At 39.3% G+C, this 26,012-nt stretch overlaps 1 protein-coding gene across 6 annotated transcripts in view; it reads left to right on the top strand.

Annotated features, from left to right (window-relative positions):
• Positions 1–26,012, top strand: part of PIGN (phosphatidylinositol glycan anchor biosynthesis class N) — an 80,543-nt gene that overhangs the window by 28,155 nt on the left and 26,376 nt on the right. For 5 of the 6 annotated variants that reach the window (XM_059706245.1, XM_059706242.1, XM_059706243.1 and 2 more), the window contains exons 14-22: positions 7,512–7,590; positions 8,916–9,098; positions 10,070–10,209; positions 14,329–14,428; positions 14,531–14,623; positions 16,497–16,588; positions 17,779–17,887; positions 20,477–20,585; positions 22,174–22,276. In XM_059706245.1, coding sequence (XP_059562228.1) covers positions 7,512–7,590; positions 8,916–9,098; positions 10,070–10,209; positions 14,329–14,428; positions 14,531–14,623; positions 16,497–16,588; positions 17,779–17,887; positions 20,477–20,585; positions 22,174–22,276 — 1,008 coding nt within the window. The remainder of the gene's footprint in view (positions 1–7,511; positions 7,591–8,915; positions 9,099–10,069; positions 10,210–14,328; positions 14,429–14,530; positions 14,624–16,496; positions 16,589–17,778; positions 17,888–20,476; positions 20,586–22,173; positions 22,277–26,012) is intronic. The other variant, XM_059706247.1, reaches the window with a different exon arrangement.

The following is a 26,012-nucleotide window of genomic DNA, read 5'->3' as shown; positions in this document are numbered from 1 at the left end:
ACATGACTGGAAGAAGCATGAAAGGTTTGCTTCCATGTGAAAGCACTTTAAAAATGAGGAAAACACTTTATATTTGAAGTGCATACCATAGAGGTCAAAGGAAGATAAGAAAAGCTTTAAAAGAAAAAGTTCCTGAAATTAAGAAAGAACAATAAAGGTCTCTTAAATATTTTAAGAAAAAGTGAAAATGGGAAGATTATTGTACCTTGCCAATAGAAGCAAAAACATGTTATCTTTTATTTAAAACTCACTATGTAAATTCAGAGAACTTAAATTTTAACACAGTATTTAAATGTATTTTCTACTAAAATGGCAAAAAAATACTTTGATTCTTTTTAATGTATTTGTTTCTTTTAGGCTATCATGATTAAAAGTTTCTCCCATAGACCAAATTTAAATACTGGTTTTAATGTCAAACTTTTTACAACTTCATCCATCCTACATAGTAATTACTTGCTATAAATATAGTTTTCTGTCTTAAAAATGCTCTAAAACTTTAAAAGGTAACTTTTACACATCACATACATACATACAGACATAGAAAAAAAAATTCGTTTACTCAGTAATGACACAAAAAGTAACATGATTCTACATTATTAGTCATTTTAAAGAATGCAGATTATTCTAGAAATAATTTTTTTATCCTGCATTCTCTGTCTTTATCTTCTTGAAATATTTTTCTTTAATATAAGATATTATAAAAAGGAATGTACTGGATCTTACTAGGTGTCTTTAAAATATCATGTGTACATACAACAATTATTTTTGTAATAAAAATCTTAATAAGAAGATATAATACTTTAAAGGGCAGCATTTAAGGAGATTTGTCCTCCAAACAGTAGTTCATCCTAAATAATCAATGATAAGATTTTTGATAATCCTATTTTTATTTTTTTTAATCCTCACCTGAGATTATTTTTTCCATTGCTTTGAAGAGAGAGAGAAAGAGAGAGAGAGAGAAAGAGAAACATTGACGTGAGAGAGACACATCGACTGGTTGCCTCATGTACACACCCCGACCAGGGGCGGGGAGTGAATCCGCAACCCAGGTATGTGCCCTTGACCAGGCATCGAACCCAAAACCCTTTAGTGCATGGCCCGACACTCTAATCACTTAGTAACACTGCCAGGGTGCTAACATTTTAAATTTTAATTTTGAAGTACTTCAAACATGCTGATGAAAATGGAGAATATAACAAAAATCTTTGTACCTATAATCCATGTTTAACAAATGGTAACATTTTACCATGTTTCTTTAGATCTTCTTTTTCCTTAAGATATAAAACGATGTAATATAATTGAATCCCTATTTTAGAAATCTACCAATTTTTTACAATTCTTTTTCCTATTGTGATTTTCAAGATTTATCCATGCTGACACATGCAGATTCCTTTATTCATTTTAATTTATAGATGATATTCCTCTGATCCACTCGGAATCAATCCCCTGCCAACCCCCTAATGCTGCTGCTGTTACTTGTTTTGTCTTTTTACATACATGTTAATATATTGTACCTTATGTTCTGGACTTTACATTTTTCACAAAACTTCCTTATGTTTAAAATATACAATACCAATATTTATTTTTCACCCCTTCTCAACTTACGGAAAATGAAAAGAAAATTATATTGGGGGACAAGTTTTTCCTAAGAATCTTTTTTTTTTTAATACATTTTTAAAAATATATTTTATTGATCCTTTACAGAGAGGAAGGGAGAGAGATAGAGAGTTAGAAACATCGATGAGAGAGATCAGCTGATCGATGAGAGAGATCAGCTGCCTCCTTCACATCTCCCACTGGGGATGTGCCCGCAACCCAGGTACATGCCCCTGACTGGAATCGAACCCGGGACCTTTCAGTCCGCAGGCTGACGCTCTATCCACCGAGCCAAACCGGTTTTGGCTCCTAAGAATCTTTAATGTCATAATGCAGCAGTGAGGTTGGTAGAGAACATTTTGATGAATTCCAGACATATTCCTAACCTTTGATATGTCCCAAGGTTTATAAATAGTCCATTTAGGAGAAATATAAATTAGCTCGACCCTGGTTGCTTTACCTCAGTACTTCATATATAATACAATGTAATAGAATTCATTAATGTAACATAAATATTTCCCTTTTAAAATGTTTTTCTCTCTCATTCTTTTTAGGACTCTGAAGTAATTTTGTTCTAGACCAACTTTCTTTTTATCCTTTAATTTAGAAAATCATTAGGTGTTTTAAGAAGGACACTCTTATTTCTCTTCCTTTTTTAGGTCTGCAATATTTTGATAGCATTTTAATCAATTAAGATTTATTGATTCATTTTATGTGCTTAGCACTTTGCTAAGTATTATTGTGGATATTAATGTAAATAATTATTGCCCCACATTGAGGTTAACATTTAATTGAGAAATAATTTGCTCATTAGATCACACTAAAGTGCTAACGGTGTGAAGTGAGGTTTGGTGTGGATCATTAAAGGATGCTGATGATTGGACTATTGAAAGTAGAAAAGGGAGGATCTTTATGAACAAGAACTCAGATGGTAATACAAGATTGGTGACGAAAAGTTTAACCACTTTATAGCTGAGGGTGTACATTTGGGATAATGGGAAATTAAGTAGAATAGAAGGAGATGGTCATGAGGAGTCCAGACAGTTTAGAACTGATGGAGTAGGCAGTGAGATGCCCACATCAATTTCATGTAAGTTAGAGGATACACTTGGTATGTCAGGAGGCCGAGTGGATCAGATCAAGGAGAGGGAGAGCAATTAGAAGGGTTTTGTCAGAATTTGGAAAATTCAACTTAGATGGGACCTTCAAAGAGTGCATATGCCCCCTGACCCAGTAATTCCATTTCTAAAACTTTTAGGAAAATATCCCAAAATGTGTGGTGTCTGAATGACAGAGAACTAGGTCGTGGCAACATTTTGAAGTAACTTTTCTTTCATGTGTTCCTGCTTCCTGGTACCTTTTTCCTCCATATTCCAGTGAGTCCAGGGGCAGTGAATTTTCCTGGTGTCTGAAACAGCAGTGAGGTTCCCCTAAGTGGAAAGCGCTGGGAGCCTGGGTGTAGGCACAAGTTTCTAGAGATCTCTAGAAGGTTTGTAAATGAGCTGGGGTTTATGAATTTTCAGAAGTTATATGTAAGATTTCAGATTATATGCATTTTCTAGGCAGAGTTTCAGATTCTGAAAGAAGTCTGTGACCCCACCCAAATCAATAGCTTTGCTTCCTATAAGTTTCAATCTTATCTCTTCAGAGACTCCCAAACCAAATAGAAGGAAGATACGTGATCATATTGTGGCACACCATATGAAAGTGCCAATATTTAATTTAGCAGCTATTGAAATCTATCCTATCTAATAAAAGAGAAACATGGTAATTGGCGTACAACCGCTACCCTTCCCATTGGCTAATCAGCGAGATATGCAAATTAACTGCCAGCCAAGATGGCGGCCGGCAGCCAGGCAGCTGGAAGCTAACATGAGGCTTGCTTGCTTCAGTGACGGAGGACTCCAACGTTCCCCGCCTGCCGCTGCAGGCCTCTGAGCTGCAACTCTAAGCAACTATGTAACAAATATAGAAGCTAAACAAAACCCCAGAAACCTGCTCCGCCGGGCTTCAGCCAGCAGGATCACAACATTGAAAGCAAGGGCCAGAAACCTACTTTCAGCAGTGGAGGCCTAAGAGCTGGAGCCAAGCCTCAAAGCTAAAGCTGGCCCAGAATAAAAAAAAGAAAAAAGAAAAAAAGGAGCGGTTGGGAGCTTCAGTCACCCCCAGCCTGAAAACAGTCCTCAGCTCCTCACCCAGACTGGCCAGGCACCCCAGTGGGGACCCCCACCCTGAAGGATGTGTGACCAGCTGCAAACAGCCATCATCCCCTCACCCAGGCTGGCCAGGTACCCCAGTGGGAACCCCCACCCTGATCCAGGACACCCTTCGGGGCAAACCAGCCGGCACCCACCCATGCACCAGGCCTCTACCCTATATAGTAAAAGGGTAATATGCCTCCCAGCACCAGGATCAGCGGAGCCGCAAGGCCGCCCGGCACCGGGATCAGCGTGACGAGGCAGCGCCCAAACCCCGATCGCCCTTCGGCTCTGTGTGTGACAGGGGGCGGGGCCACAACCTCCCTATCCACCCTGCTCTGTTTGTGACAGGGGAAGGTGCCCCAACCCCCTGATCAGCCCTGCTCTGTGCCTGATGGGGGGGAGCTCCCCAACCCCCTGATCGCCCTGAGCCTCTGTGTGTGACAGGGTGGGTGCCCCAACCCCCCCCCCCCCTCCCCACGGGCCCTGCTCTGTGTGTGACAGGGTAGAGCCATAACCTCCCCATTGGCCCTGCCCTGAGTGTGAGAGTGGTGGCGCCCCAACCCCTTGATCGGCTCTGCTCTATGGGTGATAGAGGGCGGCGCCCCAACCCCCTGATGGGCCCTGCTCTGTGCGTGACAGGGGGCAGCGCCCCAACCCCCTGATTGGCCCTGCTGTGTGCATGACAGGGTACAGAGCCCCAACCCCCCTGATGGGCCCTGCTCTGTGAGTGACAGGGGGCAGTGCCCCAACCCCCTGATTGGCCCTGCTCTGTACGTGACGGGGTGGCGCCGCAACCTCCCCATCGACCCTGCCTTGAGTGTGACAGGGGACAGTGCCCCAATCCCCCAATCGGCCCTACCCTGAGCGTGACTGAGGGTGGCATCACAACCTCCTGATCACCCTGCTCTGTGCATGACAGGGGGCAGCGCCCCAATTCCCCAATTGGCCCTGCTCTGAGCCCGACCAAGGGCTGCACCTAGGGATTGGGCCTGCCCTCTGCCACCCGGGAGCAGGCCTAAGCCAGCAGGTCGTTATCTCCCGAGGGGGTCCCAGACTGCGAGAGGGCACAGGCCGGGCTGAGGGACCCCCCTCCCCCCCGAGTGCACAAATTTTTGTGCACCGGGCCTCTAGTATATATATAAAAGGCTAATATGCTAAGTGTCCAACTGTCCGACCAGTTGCTATAATGCACACTGACCACCAGGGGGGCAGATGCTCAACGCAGGAGCTGCGGTGATGCACACTGGCCATTTACAGATTAATGGCACAATAGACCTGGTGCCCACAAAACAACGGCTTCTCCCAAGTGGATAGAGGCCCCACCACCACCCCAGATCAACAGCCAACAAATCGCAGCTGATGCTGCCGAGACCCCATGGTGCAAAATGCGGCCCACAGCCTAGCCCAGCCTGGAAACGGTGGCTTTGGGTTCCAGGTAATGACGTCACATAGCAATGCCTGGCTTCCTTTCTCTAGTGACTAGCCTTCTTGGAGTTTCTTCAGCCCAGGAACACCACTTTCTTTAAAGCCAGGTGCAAACATTTCATACTTTAACCAAATCTCTGTGAAGTGTTTTCCTGTGCCTCATCTCATTTGATCCCCACAGAAGTCCTGGAGCAGGTAGATGGGAGACTCGGTGGAATCCTATTTTCTTTTCATTTTCTGGAAAACAGGGATTTAGAAAGCGTATAAACTTGACCCGACTGAAAAGAAGTAAGAAATGGTGGACCTTGAAAATGACTTCAGGTTTTCTCACTGCTCAAATAGTCAAGCACTGCTGCAGTTAAATATTTTACCCTTTGTTCTCCCTGCGTGATCTACAATAATAATCTGCTTTGTGTTGATATTTACTGCTGTGTTGCTGACAATTACCTGAAAGAGAAGTTAGGCTGCTTCTCTGGGGTGGAAAAATCTTAGCTAAATCAGAAAGCAGGTCTAATTAAGCAAGTTTATTCTATATCTATAAGAGGCTAAGTTGATTTGTGCATGTGCAATACATATAAAGCTCTTGCTGGCACCAATCGCACACATGTGTTTCAATCTGTCATTGTTGATTGTGAATTTGGTTGACACTTCTATTACAGAGAAAGGGCAAATAACGATATTAAAATATTTCTTCTAATTAATTTCCTTTCAATGTGCACAAATTTGTGCACTGGGCCACTAGTAGAAAAATATCAGTTTTATGATCTAACCTGATATGTCTTTAAATAACTTTGTTTGCACTTCTTAGCCCTTTGCGGTCGTTTGTCTACTCTCAGCCACCAAAGCTTTTTTACCATTCCGGTCGTATGTCTGCTCTCAGGCACCACAGCAAGGAACCGTACGAATCTTAACTCTATTCATTCATGTATCAATTCATAATTTCTCTGAAAGCTCTTAAGTGTCTAAGCGACCTTGTCACGAACCAAAACATTGCCCCGACAAATCGGAGATATCGAAACTCAATATAAACAAACGCGGTAGTTCCACACTCGCCATGCAAAACACCGTGGCGAGTCAGTCGCCTTTTGAGAGTGAAGAAATCGACAAGCTTCGAAGATACTTCGCAGAATTTCAAATAAAGCTTTACAAATTATGTTTAACTGTAATAGGCATTCTTGCTTGTTAAGATATTTCAAAATAATACTCCAAAATGGCAAAAAGAAAGTTACCGAAAGAAGTGTACTGTGAATCTGAAAGTAACAATGAAGAGTTTTATTTTGGCACCTTGAATACTGACTCTAACGTAGAAAGTGATAACGTTTGTAGTGATTCTACTAATAGTGACGTAGTTCCAAAAAAGAATTAATAAATCTTGTTTATCCTTCATAATCTTGCATGTTATGTATCACTGCTCTTTCAATGGAAATTAATTCCGACCAGTACGACACCCATGTCCAAATTTAATACGACCACAAAGGGTTAAATGTGAAAGTACTCAGTTTAGGAGTATAGGAGATATAGTTAAGCAGTATATGTTCAATTTTGTGTTTAAATATATTTATTTCAGTAAGGTAATTGAGTTCTAATTATATTTCCTCAGTTTCTACATTCCATAAACTTAATGTCTTTAGCTATAGGTTTTCTCAGTTTGTGCAGTATTAGCAGTATTTCTCTTGTGGTAAAATAAGGACAGGGAAATGATAGAAAGAGAAATAAAAGATAGGGGGAACAAAAAGATATATGGTATAGGAAAAGAATGGCAAATAGGTTCAACGTGTTTACTAAATTCGATTGTTGGTTAGGCTGTGCCTGGGGCTTTTTGATAGGCAGTTCTTGGGCTGTTTGACTTAGGCACAAAGCACCAGGATGGCTCTGCCTAGTCTGTTGTTTCTGCCATGAGCACTGGGGGACTGAGCACTGGGGGACTGAGCACTTGGGGGTCTGAGTGTTGGGACTCAAATTGCTGTGCCATTAATTACACACATTTAGTCAGAATTTCTTTGTTAGCTGGAGTATTACACTTCTTCAAAATGATGTATTATCTGACTGTTGTAAGTGTAGTTTGGCAATTGAAAACCAAATTTAACTATAAGCTATTTCTTGGAGGAATTCTGATAACCTGTAATAATACAATTTAGCTCAACGTTAATGTCTTCCTTTCTTTTTTTTATTTTCTCAATTTTCACCATCCTTTAATTTTCATCTAAGCAAGAAATGAAAAGAAAAAGAAAAAATATAATTGAAACGAAGAAACATTTTAAACCTAACCTTTTTTTTTTCCTCTTGCAGGTTGCTTTCTGATTCTAAACAGCTTGACATTTTAAGAAAAGCAAGATCTTATATAAAACAGGAAAATTATGATGAAGCAGTAAGTATGCAGGCCTTCTATATATGTAAAAGCCTGAACGACCAAAAGACCAGTCGCTATGATGCACACTGACCACCAGGGGGCACATGCTCAATGTGGGAGCCGCCCCCTTATAGTCAGTGTGCTCCCACAGCGGGAGCACCACTCAGCTGACCAATGGGCACTAAATGCTGGGCTCAGGGCTGGCAAGAGCAGCTGCAGCAGCACAAGCCTCTCCTGCCTCTGCGGCAGCGCTACTGAGCAGGAGTGGTGTAGTGCCCGGCCCGGGCTCGGGCTCCTCCCCGGCCATCTGCCGCTTCTCGCACTACTACATCCCTCAGGGGATGTTGAAACTGGCAGTCCAACATCCCCTGAAGGGTCCCAGATTGCAAGAGGGCTCAGGTCAGGATGAGGGACCCCACCGGTGCACGAATTCGTGTACTGGGCCTCTAGTGTATATATAAATAGCTAATCACCATTTTGGGTGTGGAGAAGGGCACAATGTGGCAATGGAGAGCAAGGTGGGCAGGCCAGGGAGCTTTCCTGAACCCTCAAGGAAGGGCTGACTTTCTTAAGTAGCTGCTTTAGCCCTGGACATACTTCTCTTATTTCAGATGGAATTATGGGTAGATGTTTTGGGGTTAGCATTGGAAATGAACAGTTGCTATTTTCTATAATGAAAATGTATAATCCAAGTTTCGGTCACCTTACTTATGCATAGCATTTTAGAATGTCATATATTTGTACATTTAGAATTATCAACACATTATCAGAAGTCTACTGATTCATATAGAATCTCTGACTTCTCCCAGCTCCTACCACACTATGCTTTTCATTAATTTTCTCTTTGTTAAATGGTCATATAGTTTTAAAGTAGGAAAGAATTCTATTTTCAGTTTCTAAAGTTGCCTATGTAATACCATGCATATCTAGTGCTTATTTTTCTCCTCTGAAATATTCATCTTATTTTAATGATGTTTTATGACTGATTTTGGTCATCTAATATGAGAAAATAAAAAATAATATGCAGGTGGGCATATTCATTATTTGGGACCTATATTAGAGAGCCTTTATTTCTTTCTTTAATCTGTCACCTGAAAATAATTTCTACAAACTGAAACATTTTAAATCTCTACACATTTACCTGGTAAGGTGCCCTTTCTTATCAATGTTTAAAAATTCATTTTATTCAAGAATTTTTCTTGTACTTTGCAAGAAGATCCTTGAACAATTAAAATCTATTTTTGATTGTCTATAGTTACTCTGATTTTAGTAATTTTTCTTCCTTTGAAACTTAGGTTTTATATTCATCCTATGTGGCAAGTTACATTTTTCTCTCTCCCTAGGTCTTCCTTTGCATGGAGCTGATTCATCTCTCATTGGAAGGATTGACCTATTATCACACTTATGACAGATTCTTTTTGGGCATCAATGTTCTGCTTGGTTTTGTGGGATGGGCGTCTTATGCTTCTTTGCTGATTATCAAATCTCATTCCAGCCTTACCAGAGGCGTTAGTAAAGAAGTTAAGGTATGTTTAGAAAATATCATGACAATTTAGATGTTGGTGTAAAGTCACAAAGACTGAACAAAGAAACTGAATAAATGCAACTATAATGAGTTCATACATTGTGCAAGTTGTACTAAGCTAACTCTTGTCTTTTATTTATTTTTTAAATATATTTTATTGATTTCAAAGAGGAAGGGAGAGGGAGAGAGAGATAGAAACATCAATGATGAGAGAGAATCATTGACCGGCTGCCTCTTGCATGTGCCCACACTGGGGATTGAGTTGACAAACTGGGCATTTTGTTAAGCTCTTTACACAATCTTATTTAAGCATTACCAACCTTGATAAGTAGATATGGAATTATTGTTTCCATTTTATGGATGGGGTGAAATTAAGTCTCGGAAAAGTTTTGTACTTTGCTCATACTCATAGTCATACAGTGAGCAAGTGATAACACCCATGGGCCATCCATGGTGACTTTACATTGAGGAACTCCTTGTTTGGCAGGTGGTTGGAATGGAGAAATGACTGAATGAACCCACTGTGGATGGGCAATGGAGAGAGAACCGTGAACAGCATGTCAAGTTGGAATTTGAATAGATACGAGCATTGTTCCAAATAAAGATTAGGTCCCACAGTTTATTGTGGATTAATTGGTCTTTTGTGAGCTAGTCACAGAACTCAGTCAGCATTTATTAAATTATTAGTAAGGAGAAATATGTCTGAGTTCTGAGCGACTTATTTGCAAACAAACATTAGGAACATAGTCACTTTTAAATTGAGAATTCCTTATTGCACCCATTCCATGCTATCCAGCTTTTTCTTCTGTACTGGGCTTCTCCAAGGACAGAAAAATGCATTTCTTAGATTAATCATCTAGTTGTAGAACCATTGAAAGAAATACATTTTCTTCACTTTATAAAATCTCTTTAAAAACTATCAATCAGTTAGCATGAGTTTGGAAGTGTTTCATTGTTTTGTTTGATTTTCAGAAACCACGCCATCTCCTGCTGTATAGTTTTGTGACTATTGGCATTTTAATGGCATTTTTTCTGCTGATTCAAGCCTGTCCCTGGACTTATTATGTGTATTGCTTGTTGCCAGTGCCTATATGGTATGCGGTTCTAAGAGAGTAAGTAACATATCTTGCTGTCTTGTTTTTCACAGCACTGTCAGATAAATCTGTATTTAAAATGCATTAGATTTCTGTAGCATAGTCATCAACCATATTTATAATACTCTCAAATCTCCAAACCCTCTCACTTCATGTATGATAGCATAAATGTTGCATATAAGTACCCTTTTTGTTTTACCTTTTAAAAAAAATTAATTTTAGAGAGGAAGGGAGGAGAGAGAAATATCGTGTTGTTGTTCCACTTATTTATACATTCGTTGGTTGATTCTTTTATGTGCTCTGATCAGGGATTGAACCTACAACCTTGGAGTGTTGGGACAATGTTCCAACCAACTGAGCTACCTGGCTAGGGCTTCCTTCCTTCCTTCCTTCCTTCCTTCCTTCCTTCCTTCCTTCCTTTCTTCCTTCCTTTTCTTTCTTTTTACTTCATCTTTATTGCCTTAGAGAAGCATTGTCCTTGTTGCCTTCTTTGTGTATCTTTTATGAAAAAAATATGGAGTAAAAATAAAATGACTGTACTATGTAGACTGTGCTATGCCTGGAGTAACCCATACTTTGAACTTGTCTTGTATATCTCAATTTCTAGTGTCTCTTCATGTTTCATAAAAAAAATTTGCACTTTTTCCCATGCATTTTGCCCTTCCTTTCTTAGCTATCAAGTAAACCTGGGTCAATGAAACTTTGTAGTTAAATAAAATCTATTAAAGTGTGCATACAAGATTAGTGGATATTATTCACATACTAGGGGCCCGGTGCACGAAATTCAGGCACTGGGTGTGTGTGTGGGGGCGGGGGGGTGTCCCTCAGCCCAGCCTGCCCCCTCTCACATACTGGGAGCCCTCAGGCGTTGACCCCCATCACCCTCCAATCGCAGGATCGGCCCCTTGCCCAGGCCTGACGCCTCTGGCTGAGGCGTCCGGCCCGGGCAGCGGGGACCCGCAGCTGCAGCGGCCCCGCGATCGTGGGCTTCGCTTTAGGCCCAGGCAAGGGACCCCTGGCTCCTGGGACTGCCAGCTTCGACCGTGCCCAGCTCCCATCGCTGGGTCCACCCCTACTTCCTGCTATCACTGGCCAGGGTGGCAAAGGCACCTGATTCTCCAATCATGGCTGGGGGGCAGGGCAAAGGCGGCCCCAGGGCCGCCTTTGCCCTGCCCCCCAGCTCTTAGCTCCCCCCTGGGTTTCTGATCACTGTCAGTGGCAGGGGGCCTCTTCCTGCTTTCCCTTTCGCCTCCCTGCATTGTGCCTACATATGCAAATTAACCACCATCTTGTTGGCAGTTAATTTGCATATAGCCCTGATTAGCCGATGAAAAGGGTATCGTCGTACGCCAATTACCATTTTTCTCTTTTATTAGTGTAGATGCTGTGGTTCTAAAATGCCTCCTTACAAGTTGTACTTAAATGGGTTCTTACATTGTAGAAAACATCAGAGCTCAGGCAAGTTTCAAGTCCTTTAAAATAAAACCACTAATACGGTAGTCTGGTTTATGTTCACAGGCCTGAGTTTGTTGACATCTATATATGCACAATAACCTAGAGTTTAAACTTAGTATCAGGCATCTAAGCATCCTGAGAGCAAACCAGACCCCACAAGCCGAACAGGGAATGAGAGCCCAGAATAAGAGTATTTTCAGGGTTAGCCAGCATGTCTGTCCTGACACAATGTGTATTCTTGTTCTAATTTTTGTTAACTCCAGCTTTGACCACCTCTTCCATCCTTTAAAAACATTTAGTATTAAAAATATTAAAATGTTGAAAATATAAAAATTAGCCCTGGCCAGTGTGGCTCGGTTGGTTGGAGTTAGTCCTGTGCGCTGAAGGGTCTCGGGTTTGTTTCCCATATGGGCACATACCCAAGTTGAGCATTTTTTCCCCAGTCGGAGGCATGTACAGGGGGCAACCGATGGATGTTTCTCTCTCCCTCTCCCTTTCTCTAAAGTCAATAGTCAATAAAAATTAAGTTTAAAATGTCAACATTTTAAAATATAAGGCAAAATGACACTGACAAAAGAATATACTGTTACTACTTCATTTGAAAAGAATGGGGTTGCTGGATATACATATGTAACTCAGATTTTTTTTTCTAGTGTCATTTACTCAAAATTTTTAGAATGAAAGGTTTTAACCTTGCAGAAAATTCTGTTCTACTCCCAAACCCCAAGGGGTTTTGCAAGGGTAAAACCTTTTGTTCTAAAAATTTTTAAAGAGTAAATGATACTAAAAAAAATCTTCCAGATGATTTTATAAAATCATCTCTTGTCTCTCTGTGCTTATTTACTGTTAAGAACAAAAGAAACATTCTTCTTTTGCCTGGTGTTAGCTTTTTTTTTCCTACTTGGCATCTTAATAGTTTTGATAACTTTATGTAGCCCTTGTTTTAAATCAGCAAAAAGGTCATAAATCAAGTGATACTGACATTTTGTAATTACTTACTTAATCGCTACAAATGCTAAAAAAAAATTCCAATAATTAAATATCAAAAAGTACTCAAGTATGTAATACATTTTAAATGGCTATGAATTAATATTTAATTATAATTACTATATAATTAGTGACATCTTAAAATGGGTTTGGAAAAGGTTATTTAGCTCAGTAAAAAGTACAATTAAGATTTACTCTAACTAGATAAGAAAAACCTACCTTTATTTCATTAAGTCAGTTGAGATTTCAAAATAAGATTAACCTTAGTGAATTAAAAATTATTTTCCAGTTTTTATTCACTTGGGTTCACTGTATTTTATTTCTGATATTATATCTGTAATTATATAAACACTAGAGGCCCAGTGCACAAAATCCATGCACTTGAGGGGGTGGGGGTCCCCTCAGCCTGGCCTGCGCCCTCTCTCAGTCCAGGACCCCTCAGGGGATGTCCACCTACTGGCTTAGGCCCGATCCCGCTGGGGCCTAACCTGGCAGGCGGACATCCCTCTTGCAATCTGGGATCCCTCGCTCTTTACTACCCACCTGCTCGCTGCTCCTTAGCGCTGCCACGGAGGTGGGAGAGGCTCCCGCCACCACCGCTGCGCTCGCCAGCCGTGAACCCGGCTTCTAGCTGAGAGGCACTCCCCCTGTGGGAGTGCACTGACCAACAGGGGGCAGCTCCTGCATTGAGCGTCTGCCCCCTTGTGGTCAGTGCGCATCATAGCAACCGGTCATTCTGGTCGTTCCACCATAATGGTCGTTTAGGCTTTTATTATATAGTCTAGAGCAGCCATGGGCAAACTACGGCCCACGGGCCGGATCCGGCCCACGGAGCCGAAAGAGTGGAGGGTTCTCTTGCTCTCCCCTCCGCTCCTTCACCAGCAGCAGTGTTAACATGGCAACATCAGGAAACAGGGCCGCAGCTTCTTCTTCTGAGTCCAGTTTAAGAACCCATTGTGGCCCTCGAGTCAAAAAGTTTGCCCACCCCTGGTCTAGAGCCATGGTCGGCAAACCGCGGCTTGTGAGCCACATGTGGCTCTTGGCCCCTTGAGTGTGGCTCTTCCATAAAATACCACATGTGGGTGCACACATACAGTGCGATTGAAACTTCGTGGCCCATGCACAGAAGTTGGTATTTTGTGGAAGAGCCACACTCAAGGGGCCAAAGAGCCACATGTGGCTCACAAGCCGCAGTTTGCCGACCACTGGTGTAGAGGCCCGATGCACGAAATTCGTGCAAGGGGCTCGCCCCTCGCAGCTGTGGCGGCTTGCCTTGGCCCTTGCAGCCCTGGCTTTGTCTGGAAGGTCGTCTGGAAGGACACTCAGAAGGTCATTCGGCTGTCCAGTCTAGCATTTTATGCTTTTATTATGATAGATGGGTATGGTTAAACTATGATCAAATAAGACTCATTTATTGTCATCAATATTTTTTAAAACAAGCAATTTTTTGTGATCATTATCAAATTAATCCAGAAATTACAATTTTTACTGAAATACTTTTAGGTTTCAAAAAAAGATTTAGGTCAGTAAAGCCATTGAAACAAATCTATTTGAGATTCTCTTCATTTTAAAATAATTTATGAATTACATATTTCCTGATTTATAGCTTTGTACAAAGTTTTTATTTTTTACTAAATATGGCCTAATTTTCAATTCAATATAGATAATCTTTTTATAAAAAATCTTGCTAAACAGATACCAAGTTATTCAAGACCTTGTCACATCACTGTTGACCTTCCCCTCACGTCATTTTGTTGGATACCTGTTAGCACTTGCCTTGGGAATTGAAGTATTAGTAAGTAATTTACCACATTACAGCATAGTCATCTCTTTCACATTTATGTAACTGCTTTAAAATGACCTCACTTTCTATTTCTTCTTTGGAACGTGTTACTAGGTTCTCAGTTTTTTCTACCGCTATATGCTTACTGCTGGACTTATTGTATTTGCGGGTTGGCCATTTACCACTCAGCTGTGGACGCGAGCAAAGGTATACGTACTCGTTTTGACACTGGACAGTTAGTAGTTACTGGGTTTGACATGTGTTTAACTTGGGGAACTGTTCATTTTTAAAGAAAAGGGTGGAACATGTTTCTACATGAAAAGTCTGGTCCTTTTGACTGGAGGATGGAGGTTGCTTTAAGGTTTCAGTGATTGCATAGATTTTCATATCAAAATGAGCCTGTCATATGACGACTGAAATACTCAAGGAGCAGAGGAGCTGTGTCCTTCTCTGAAGTGCTTGCTAGATTGCTTTAGCCCCAAGTATCTGAATGATGGAGCAGCCGAGGAACTGCCCGGAGCAGCGGCTAGAGGATGGCTCTCTAAACTCCGATCACAGCTGTCACCTCCCTCCCAGCCCTGTGCCACCTCCATTCTTTTCTGGAGAAGCATATGTTCATGATGGATTATTTTAAAATATAATTATTCCTAAGTTTCTTCCTTCAACTAGATAGAGAATTATAATGTGCTTCTACAAGAAATATGCTCATTTCCATTTTGATACTTTTCTTTTTGTAATCCTCACCGGAGGGTATTTTTCCATTGATTTTTTGTTTGTTTGTTTTTAGAGAGAGAGAGTGGAAGAGAGAGGAAAAGGTATAAATATCAACCTGAGAGAAACACAGGGCCTGGGCCAAGGAGGAGCCTGCAACCTAGGTACATGCTCTTGACCAGATTGGAACCCAGGACCTTTTGGTCCATAGGCTGACGCTCTATCCACTGAGCCAAACCAAATGGCTAAAATGATACTTTTATATATACTGTATATATTTTTATTGATTTCAGAGAGGAAGGGTGAGGGAGAGAGAGATAGATACATCAATGATGAGAGAGAATCATTGATTGGCTGTCTCCTGCACGCCCCCTACTGGGGATCAAGCCCACAGCTCAGGCATGTGCCCTTGACCGGAATGGAACCCGGGACCCTTCAGTCTGCTCTATCCACTGAGCCAAACCAGTGAGGGCCATTTTGCTACTTTTTGATGGAGGTAGTAAGAAGATAGAAATATCTTCTTTCCAGCCTCTAAGAACTAGTAAAATTCCTCAATGGGATTCTTGATCATTTTTGTCATAATCTAATTACAAAGGTGTTTTTGCTCATTTCCTTCCTGGGCTCAATCATTTGATTATGATTGCTGTCTAAATTGCTTACAGATTTAATCAATATACAGTATAATGTAAATTGAAGGAAGCATTTCCCTTGAAATTTCAGGCCCAGGTTAAAGTCCTGTGTGTTTCATTTACTAATCATAGGTTGATACTACTTATATTTTAACATTTCTGAGGTCAGTTTCCTATCTGAAACTCTGTGAATAATATAACCTATCTCCCAGCTTATTATGAAAATTGTGAGATAACTAGAGGCCCCTTGCAGGAGGATTCCTGCAAGAATAGGGCTTTGCTCCGGTCTCTGCGGCTCCTACCCCGCCCTTCTCTGCGGCTCCTACTCCCCCCCCCCCCCCCCATCTCTGCGGCTCCTATTCCGCCCATCTCCGCTACCTCAGCTCCGTTACTTGGCTTCCTTCTACAGTGTCTTCAGTCTTGGCTCCCAGCCGGTATATGCAAATTAGCCGCCATCTTTGTTGGTGGTTAATTTGCATATCATGCTGATTAGCCAATGGGAGGCATAGCGAAGGTGTGGTCAATTACCATGTTTGTCTATTATTAGATAGGATACTCATATTATACCTATATACTACCTATTGCATAACTGAAACTTTACAGACAGTAACTCTGTTACTTTGTAAACAGATATAAGGCTTTGAATTTTCTTTGATTCACAGCCATATAGTCTGTGAAATATTGAAGACTGTTTTCTCTACCATATTTGCCTAAAAATAACTTTTTTTAATTTGTTTTAGAGCATCTCACTGAGTTGGATTTTCTTCTGTTTGCTCCTGGCAGTGTTCCCACTGATGCCTGTTGTAGGACGAAAGCCAGATATCTTTCTAGTGTATGAACAATATTTTTTAACTTACTTTCTTTCCAATACAATTATTTTTCTTAACACTATGAAATATGAACCTAATCTTGATCATAAGTTTAAAATTAGGCAAACAAACTAGATGTTAAAATATTAATGACTCTAGGAGTCATTAAAGCTCCCTGGGCTGCCTTTGGGCCTTCACAAGAATGACATTGTACCAAACAGTGATAACTTAAAATACCACTCCCCCCATTTCCATCCCACCCCCAAAAAAGTCCAGAAGCTTTCTGTATCTTTGTATACTGGAGAGTCTGGAAAAGCTTTCAATGAAAAAGTCTTCTCTTTCAAAACAAAAAGGTTTAAAAGCCATTGATGTCATCTCTGTCTTTGCCTGTGAGCATGTCCACACTTTAAGTCTTAAAAAAATTAAATTCCTATTCTACTCTGAATGTACAGATCTCCATGAAAAGAAGCTATACTTTGATAACTTTCTCATTTTAATCACTTTGACTGTTAGAAAATTCTATATACCTCTCTGGAATTCTCCATGCTACTATTATATTTATTTTCAATATGTCCTAAATAAATCCATGAAATAATTGGTTACCTTTGCTTTTAACTTTACTTTTAAATTAGAATCAAGTAATCTATTGGCTGTGTGTGTGTGTATTTATGCATGTGCTTGACAAGCTAAATAATCATTATTTTATGTAACATTTCCTCTCTTTTCTAATTATGTAATCATCTTTGTTACTTTCTTTAGAACTCTGTATAAATAATATTTTTAGCATTTTAACCTAATCTTTAATAGATGAGAGTATGTCTTTTTTAATTGAGGGAAAGTTAACGAAACAATTTTTTTAAGTATGTGTTAATTTTAAAATATGTGTATCTATTTTGCTACTTTATCTTGATTAAACCAAATGACTCAGACGTTCTCCATACAGTGGTTCTCAACCTGTGTGTCGAGAAAAATGAAAATACATCCTACCTATCAAATATTTACACTGCGATTCATATCAGTAGCAAAATTACAGTTATGAGGTAGCAACGAAAATAATTTTATGGTTGGGGGTCACCACAACATGAGGAACTGTATTAAAGGGTCTCGGCATTAGGAAGGTTGAGAACCACTAGAATGTCTAATATTTTCATATGGTCTGTGTTCAGTCAGCATCTTAAGAAAATTTAAAATTGTGAATTGTGTTTTCAAACAGAATGGGTGCAGGCCTGCTGGTCCTTCTGCTGTCCCTGTTTGTTGTAACATCTCTCATAAAAACAAAAGATAGGTTTGTAAATGACAAGCTATTGTTACATCTATTACAGGTTAGTTACAGATTGTCACACTGTCTTATTACTAATGATATACCAAAAAGTATCTTACAGTTGTGTTTAATTTTGTTGCTCTTAAGATGTCATCATGGTTAAGTTATCCAATACCTACCAGCTAAGAAGAGAGTTTTCTGTGTAAGATATCACATGGAAATACATTTTCTAAAAGGTGTGAAATAGCAAAGAGGTCAACAGAAGGCAGCTCAGAGATGCCCGAGAGCAGGTTAAGGAGGCATAAGAGGCATCTGTACTGACCAAAAAGTTGACCTGAAAAGGCCTCCTCTAGACTGGGATTCTTTGTTGTCCTCATTTGAAGTGAAGGCAGCCTCTGAGTATGCTTATATGAAGAACTAGAGGCCCGGTGCATGAAATTCATGCAGGGGGTGGTGTGTGTCCTTCAGCCCAGCCTGCACCCTCTCCAATCTGGGATCCCTCTCACATTCCAGGACTGCTGGCTCCCAACCACTCGCCTGCCTGATTGCCCCTAACCGCTTCTGCCTGCCAGCCTGATCACCCCCTAACCACTGTCCTGCCAGCCTGATCACCCCCTAACCACTGTCCTGCCAGCCTGATCAACGCCTAACTGCTCCCCTGCAGGCCTGCTCGCCCCCAACTGCCCTCCCCTGCTGGCCCAGTCACCCTTAACTTCCCTCCCCTGCCAGCCCGATGGCCCCTAACTGCCCTTCCCTGCTGGCCTGGTCCCCCCCAACCGCCCTCCCTTTCAGGCCTGGTCGCTCCTAACTGCCCTTCCCAGCCGGCCATCTTGTGTCCACATGGGGGTGGCCATCCTGTGTGTTGGAGTGATGGTCAATTTGCTTATTACTCTTTTATTAGATAGGATTATTATATAGGATAGACAATTTAAGGCTTCAGTGGACATCCTAGGAGAAAATAAACTTCACCTTGGTTGGTGGCATTGGTGTGGTATAAAGAACTATGAACTTGATGTTTCAAAATTGAGTTACTTTTCAGTTATGTTGCTTACTGCATGTGTGATTTTCAGTAATAGAACTTTAGTCTGTTTTTAATCTGTAGAGATAATATCTAATAGTGTTGTGAAAATTAGAGATTATAATATTCTGTAAAATGAAGCACTTTTGTAGATAGTGAAAACCACATTTTTTTCCTTTTAAACAATAAAAAAATTAAAATATACATCTAGAACACTGACCAAAAAAACATATGAGTCTACTCAAAAAATGTACTCAGAACAAAGCTGGGGTGGTGGAAAGTATTTCCAAGAACACTCTGAAATAAAAATATATGCCACCCTTCAAAGATGTCACTCTTGAAGAACAACAGAGAACACATAACAAGAGAAGAAACATTTATTCAAGGCTCCTATCAACCATTGGAGTGTATCTTTCATTTTAAATAGTACGCTGACTTGCTTTTCTCTAAAGCCCGTAGCAGATTTGACGGAATTCACCAGTAATATTGAGTACTTTGGCAGAAGTGAATGTTTCTGAATCTTACTCTAGAGGAGCAAAGACTATCACGTGACATTCTAACAGACTTTGTTAGAAATTCTTTCTCATCAAAATTTCTCCCTAGATTTAGCATCCATTCATAAGTCTTTCCTAAGAATAAGGTAAATCTGTTACAAAATTCCTCTTTACATTAACTTTACTAATTTGCATCAATTCCTGAACCCTTTGCCATATTTTTCATGGATTCCAAGCTGCGTATCTGAAATGAAAAAATGTCTTAGAATTGAAAGGATCCTAGGATTGTGTCATAGCTTCATTGATAACACTTTTGTTGTTCTTCCTTCACTAAAAATATAAGGAACTTAAATATAGATCTAGGATTTGGTGGTGAGGATGCTAATCTGATCTCTAAGAGCATTTACTTTGTCCACAGCCATAAATTAGCTGTTAACTTCTTATAGTGGCAATTGGTCCACGAGTTCAGGGGTCAGCAAACATTTCTCTAAAGAGCCAGATTGTAAAGATTTTAGGCGTTAGGGCCATGGAGAGTCTGTTGTAAATTTTCATCTCTACCTCTGCAGTGCGAAGGGAGCTATAGGAAACACGTAAATGAATGGGAATGACTGTGATCCAATAATATAGTATTTCTAAACACAGGCCTCAGGCCTCTAAACTGTAGTTTACCAACTAGTTTATGTTTATTCCCTGAATAATATTGTCCTCCTTATAGTCCCAGTAACAAGTGAATACCCAGGCCACAAGTACGTGTTGAATGAATAAGTGGATAGGACTATGGGTAAGAGCCAGAGGTGGGAGACACAACCACCTACACTAAACTCTATGCACTTCACCCTCTGCATTTCCATCATTTAGGTGAACTTCAAGGTTAATAATGAATACTTCTAGGTAGAGTGTGATAATGTATGCCAAAATACTCTTGCAGGTGTAAAATGCCTCATCTCATGCTTGTCAAGGATGACCTTTGCTTAGTGCAAGAGTTCTAACTCAGCCCTGGCTACAAGAAGGTGACCTGGTCCAATTTCGGTAGCAGTTTGGCCAGATTCCACTTGTTCAAGCACTTTGTGAAGTGTTCTTATATAAATTAGTCTCTCACCACCTTCTCTTTATTTCCGTGTGTTTTATTTGTTTTCAGATGCTGAGCACAGTGCTTTCCATGTGGGCTGTGTATAGCACCCATAATAGCCTACTTAAGAAACAAGGACTTCCTCTTATTAATCAGGTGGTTAGCTGGATAATATTAGGTAAGAGGTCAATCAAACTACATGAGGTAACTTTACGTCATCAGAGTTTAAAATGGTCAATTTGCATCTATATTATTACTAAAAGACATAATTTTGTTGCAGGACAATAATAATAACCAGCTATTATTTTTATCGCTTGCTGGCATTTGACAAAGAAAATTCGAACTTTTATGAACATTCATGTATTAACAAGAATTACTTGATAGACTATGACATGATAATAAGGCTGTATATTTATTCATATCTGATAAAAACCTAAGTGCAGCCAGAAGAAAAAACATTATCTTTTATGGTTTCCCCCTCCCTTATGAATAATAAGCCATCTGTGACACTCTGAAACCATCAAATATCTTTGTCATCAAAATTTCTCCCTAGATTTAGTATCCATTCATAAGTCTTTCCTGATATAGTCTTTGTCATGATGGCTTCAAAATGATTTTCTAGCTCTAACCCTCCTACTGCATTTACCAAAAGGCTCTCAGCACTCTTAAGAATCCTCCCTTCTTAAAATATGTATCAGGTGATGATAACCTTATTAGAACCACACATCTGAAAAAAAATTAGAAGCTATTTGTCCAAAAGTATTATAAATATAACTTGCATGGTCTTAAATTTTGCAGTGACTTGACTTTGAACTCAGTACATATTGACTAGTGATAACAATAGCAGCTAACAGTTATTAAGCACCTACTGTATCCAAGACACTATGCTCAGGGAGTGTTTTACAGGTGAATTGTATTCAAACCTCACCACTTTTTATTTTATCTCTACTTGAAAGATGGAAATTCTGCTCACATGCCCCATGGTTAACAATAAGTGTTTCTGCCAGGGTTCTATCGCAGGTCATCTCTCTCCATACTCTGGAGTATTGAACTCCAGGCATATCACCATCCTAACTAGGGGGATTACAAAGTTATGCACATTTCCATTCCCCTTCTCTTTTTATCTGTCCTCCCATTGAAGTAATTGCTTTCTTATGCTGGGGGGAAAGATTACTTCTCTCATACACAGTGAAGTCCTTTCTCCTCTCTATAATTTCTTTTATTTATTTATTTATGTATTTATTTATTTATTTATTTATTTATTTATATCTTTAAATTCTTTATTAGTTAAGGAATTACGAATGTGTCCTCATCCCCCCCCCTACCCCCCCCCAACCTCTCTATAATTTCTGAAGGAGCACACTACAACTCTCAATGAATATTCTGCAGTGGGAAAACTTGGAGGAGGAGGGGAAGCAAGTGGTCTTTTGCACGAAATGCCTAATTAGGAGAAGAGTTGCTGAATCTTGAATAATATATTTTATTATTTATAGAACATAAGTTATTCATTTAAGGGTTAATATTACAGTGAGGGAAGCTGACTATAAATTGAGAAAATCTGAGCCAAAAGTTGGTTAAAACAATAAGATATGATTTTAATTAGAAATATAAAATTTCAAACTTCTCACTGAAATGATGAGGGCAAATATAGCCTCATTGTAAAGGTCACACAAACAATAAGGTCATATGTGATTATAGATTATTTATTGCTTCTAAACTCACATGTCATGTGCCTCTTGCTGACACGCCCCTGTGTTTCATTGCAGCCTCCTCCTTCGTGGTGCCCCTGCTGAGTCCCAGGAACCTCTTGGAGCGATTGTTTAGTATACTCGTCTCATCGATGTCAGCCTACCTCCTTCTAAGCACAGGGTACAAAATTTTTTAAATTTTCATTTAGAGTAGCAAGTTTTAAATGTTGGCATTTCTCTATGAGCATTTAACCTCTTAGAAATGAACAATGTTGTATAACTCTTGAGGAATAAGTTGTATTTTCTGTAATAAGAACTGTATATGACTTGAACCATAACCTTTAATTTTCTTTTTCTTATTGTTTTCATAGTATTACCTATTGTCTTTCTGTTTATTTCCTGAAGTGGCTAAAATGTTTTATTTTAGTATTAGAAAATTCCGATTGATTATGGAGGTGTTTTAAGTCTCAAACAATGACTGAGAAGAATTTTAGTTTTGGTTGCATTTCTTTCTTGTACTTTAACTTAGGCTTTGATTTATTCATTCTTCTTTGAATTTAATATTTTATTTTTACTGTTACATATATCACAGTCCAAATAGTCCTTTTGATTCAGAAGACTTTTAGAATATTTTCCCAAAAGTTAAAGAATGCATTTTTATTTAAGATTGAAATTTTTTTACAGAAGAAAGAAATACTAGCAGTCTAATTTGTGGTAGGTCCTGGAGCGTTCTCTTGAACTCAGTGAAAACAGTGACATGTATCTTCCCATCTACTTAGAAGAAAAAAATTCTCCACTTGCTTTTGAATTTTATTTCATCCGTACTTAAGTCCTTATGAGGATGAGAAGTGTGCACATTATAACAAACGTCAAATATAGGCAAATCGAATAACCACCACTCATAGTTTGGCCCAAATATAGGATCTGGTTTCAATTAGACTAAACCTAAGGATTTACCATTGTGATGTCAATGGATTCTTTCCACATTAGATGATTTTGTAAAGGCATTTTGGGTCCAAGACTTGGGTTCATTTTGGGGGAAATTTAGGTTTCCTAGTTCAGAATTAGAGAAATGTTCTCATAATAGACCCCAACATCCTAAATGACCTAGATCCCAGGAGTTCTTCTATTCCCCATATAGCAGATGATCCACTGGGTGCTAGACTTCCTCTGACCAAGGCCCCCACACCTCCTGTCTTTTCATTTCTCTTTGCACAAACAGGTCTGGGCACAGCAATGAAGAGGTAATATGTATAATCTGTGTAGACATTTTCACCAGTTACCTAATAAGATCTTCAGATGGCCTTGCTTTCAGACTTAGAACTTTGAACTCTGAAATAAAGCTTGAAGTCTATCAGCATATTCTTACTCAAGAGTGATAAATATAATGAAACCTTAAAACTCTTCATCTTTTTTCCCCTTATTGGTGAAATTATCTTCTATATATAAAAGCCTAATGTGCTAAGTGTCCAACCATTTATTTGACCAGTCGCTATGATGCACACTGACACCAGGGGGAAGACGCTCCGACCGGTAGGTTAGCTTGCTGCTGGGGTCTGGCTGATCAGGACTGGGCGAGATGGGTTGGAGATGCCTTGGAGCCCTCCCGCAGTCCCTCCCCGGCCTCTAAAATATTTCTTCTAATTAATTTCCTTTCAATGTGCATGAATCTGTGCACCGAGCTTCCAGTAAAATAAATAATTTAGTTATAATCAGAATCTACCAATGTATAAATGTATATGTGAATTGGAATATGCAGTTTTTTGTCTAGATAAAAATCAGAATATAAAATAATTTCTGTTCTAACCCACCATTTTGGGGTGACACAACTTTCATTAAGAGATTACACCCAGAGGTTGCCTTAGGAAATAATGTTTAACAGGATCCAGAACTTGTGTATATTCTACACAGTCACTTCATAATCAATAAGCCCTTTTCTTTTTTGGATCTCCAACTTCTAAAGCACTAGACAGATTTAAAGGAATGTGTAGTAGATTAAAAACTGCAAATAAATCTAAACATAGATCTGGTTTGCTGGATTAGAAGTTAAGAAAGGATAATTAAAGTTGAATTTTGAGTGAAAAGGTACTTCATAATGTAGAGTGAGTTAGCCATGTGGCTAACATTAGGGATAAGCATTATAGTGTTTTAAATCATCAATTTAATACTCATGAAAGATACCAAAACAGATTATCCTAAGTACATTTAATTTATTTTAAGAAAATCTAAAAAGTAAAAATTTACACCTAGTGAGAGTGGCCTTACTAATGAATGTATTAAGAAATATATTTTTTAACATCAGAAAGTACATTTTCCTTTGCAAAAACATTCCACAGATGTAACCTGAAGCAGCACAGTCTAATAATTTCACTTAGAACATTTTCAGTGTCAAATCAGTTTTGCAAAACAGTCCATGTTGTCATCTTTTCACATCACTATTTAAGGCAACCTGGAGGGTTCTCTATGGATATTAGTGAATAGTCAGAATTATAGGATATTTTAAAAAATTCAGTTTATTACTTTAAAGAAAGATAGTAACAGTAATCCTAAATTCTAACTTATAATGCATCCTTGATTTTATGAATAAAGAAGATTTATTTTGTAATCAACATTTAATTATTTTTATGCAAATAGAAGCTATTATAGTATTTGAAAATAATTTCCTTAGTTGGTTAAAATTTCCCTCTGAAATTTGTTTATATGATCCCTTAGCACACTCTAAAAGAAAGCTAAATGCCTTTCAGCCCTGTTCAATTTGCAGAGACCTAACTAGCGGATCCAGATTTAGTATGGTTTTGTTATGTGCACTATGATGACATTTTACTGGTGTTTCAGTATATTAATTCAGATATGCAGATTTCATACAAGATATTGATTATCTAAAGAAATGAAGCCCTAGCCAGTTTGGCTCAGTGGATAGAGCATCGGCCCACGGACTGAAGGGTCCTGGGTTCAATTTTGATCAAGAGCATGTACTGCAGTTCAGGCTCAACCCCCGGTCAGGGGCATATGTGGGAGGTAACCAATTGATGTGTCTCTCTCACATCACTGTTTCTCTCTCTATGTCTCTCCCCAACCCTTGCACTCTCTCTAAAAAAAAAAATTTTTTTCAATGAAAAAGTATCCTCAGTTAAGGATTAACAAAAAAAAAAAGAAAAAGAAAAGAAAGAGCAAGAGAGAGAGAAAGTAAGTCCCATAGGAATATTTATTCATCTACATTTTACAAAAGAAAGTAATCATAGTTTATAGTTTTTGTAAGGAAATAAATCGGTAGCATAGGTGGGCCAGAAAGTATGAACTGTTGTTTGTTTGCTTTTTACTTAAGAACAATGCCAATTTATAATAGCACCAACAGCCTTTTGGGGGGTCCTATTTCATCATATTCTTCCCAAGATTTGGTATTTTTATTTTAAAATAAGAATATCAAATGCTATTTTAACAGGTCAGAAATATTGTAGTTTTTTATAACTTTCTGTGCTTGTTAAAATAGTGATATTTCCTTATGTGTATGTTGTTTCTTCATCCTCAGTCTTCTATACCAAACGATCGTGTGTGCTTCCTCAAACCCAAGTGTTCCTTCTGCCCAGTCTTCAGTGCTTTAGTTTTATGATCTGTGGTAGAATTTAAAGCGTATTGTTTATTTTGCTTTCTCATGTTTAGAAAATGGTACCATATGGAAGGAATAGAGTTCAAGAGTTGGAAAAGTTGAAAGAGAAATAAAGGGGCTTTTTGTTTGGGTTGGTTTATTTGATTTTGTTTTGTAATTTCCAGTCAACAAAAGCTTGTGACCTGGGCCTGCAGGGGTGACGAAACTGACACAAAGGTTGTACAAACTGTCAGGGAGGGCACATAAGGAAACATGATTAAAACAGTGTGATAAGTACTGTTGTAGAGGTTTGGGGGATTGCAAAGGTTAT

Source organism: Myotis daubentonii, chromosome 8 (genome assembly GCF_963259705.1).
Source record: "Myotis daubentonii chromosome 8, mMyoDau2.1, whole genome shotgun sequence".
NCBI classification, from domain to species: domain Eukaryota; kingdom Metazoa; phylum Chordata; class Mammalia; order Chiroptera; family Vespertilionidae; genus Myotis; species Myotis daubentonii.
The sequence above is the reverse complement of the archived record's forward strand: the minus strand, read 5'-3'. Positions and strand labels throughout refer to the sequence as shown.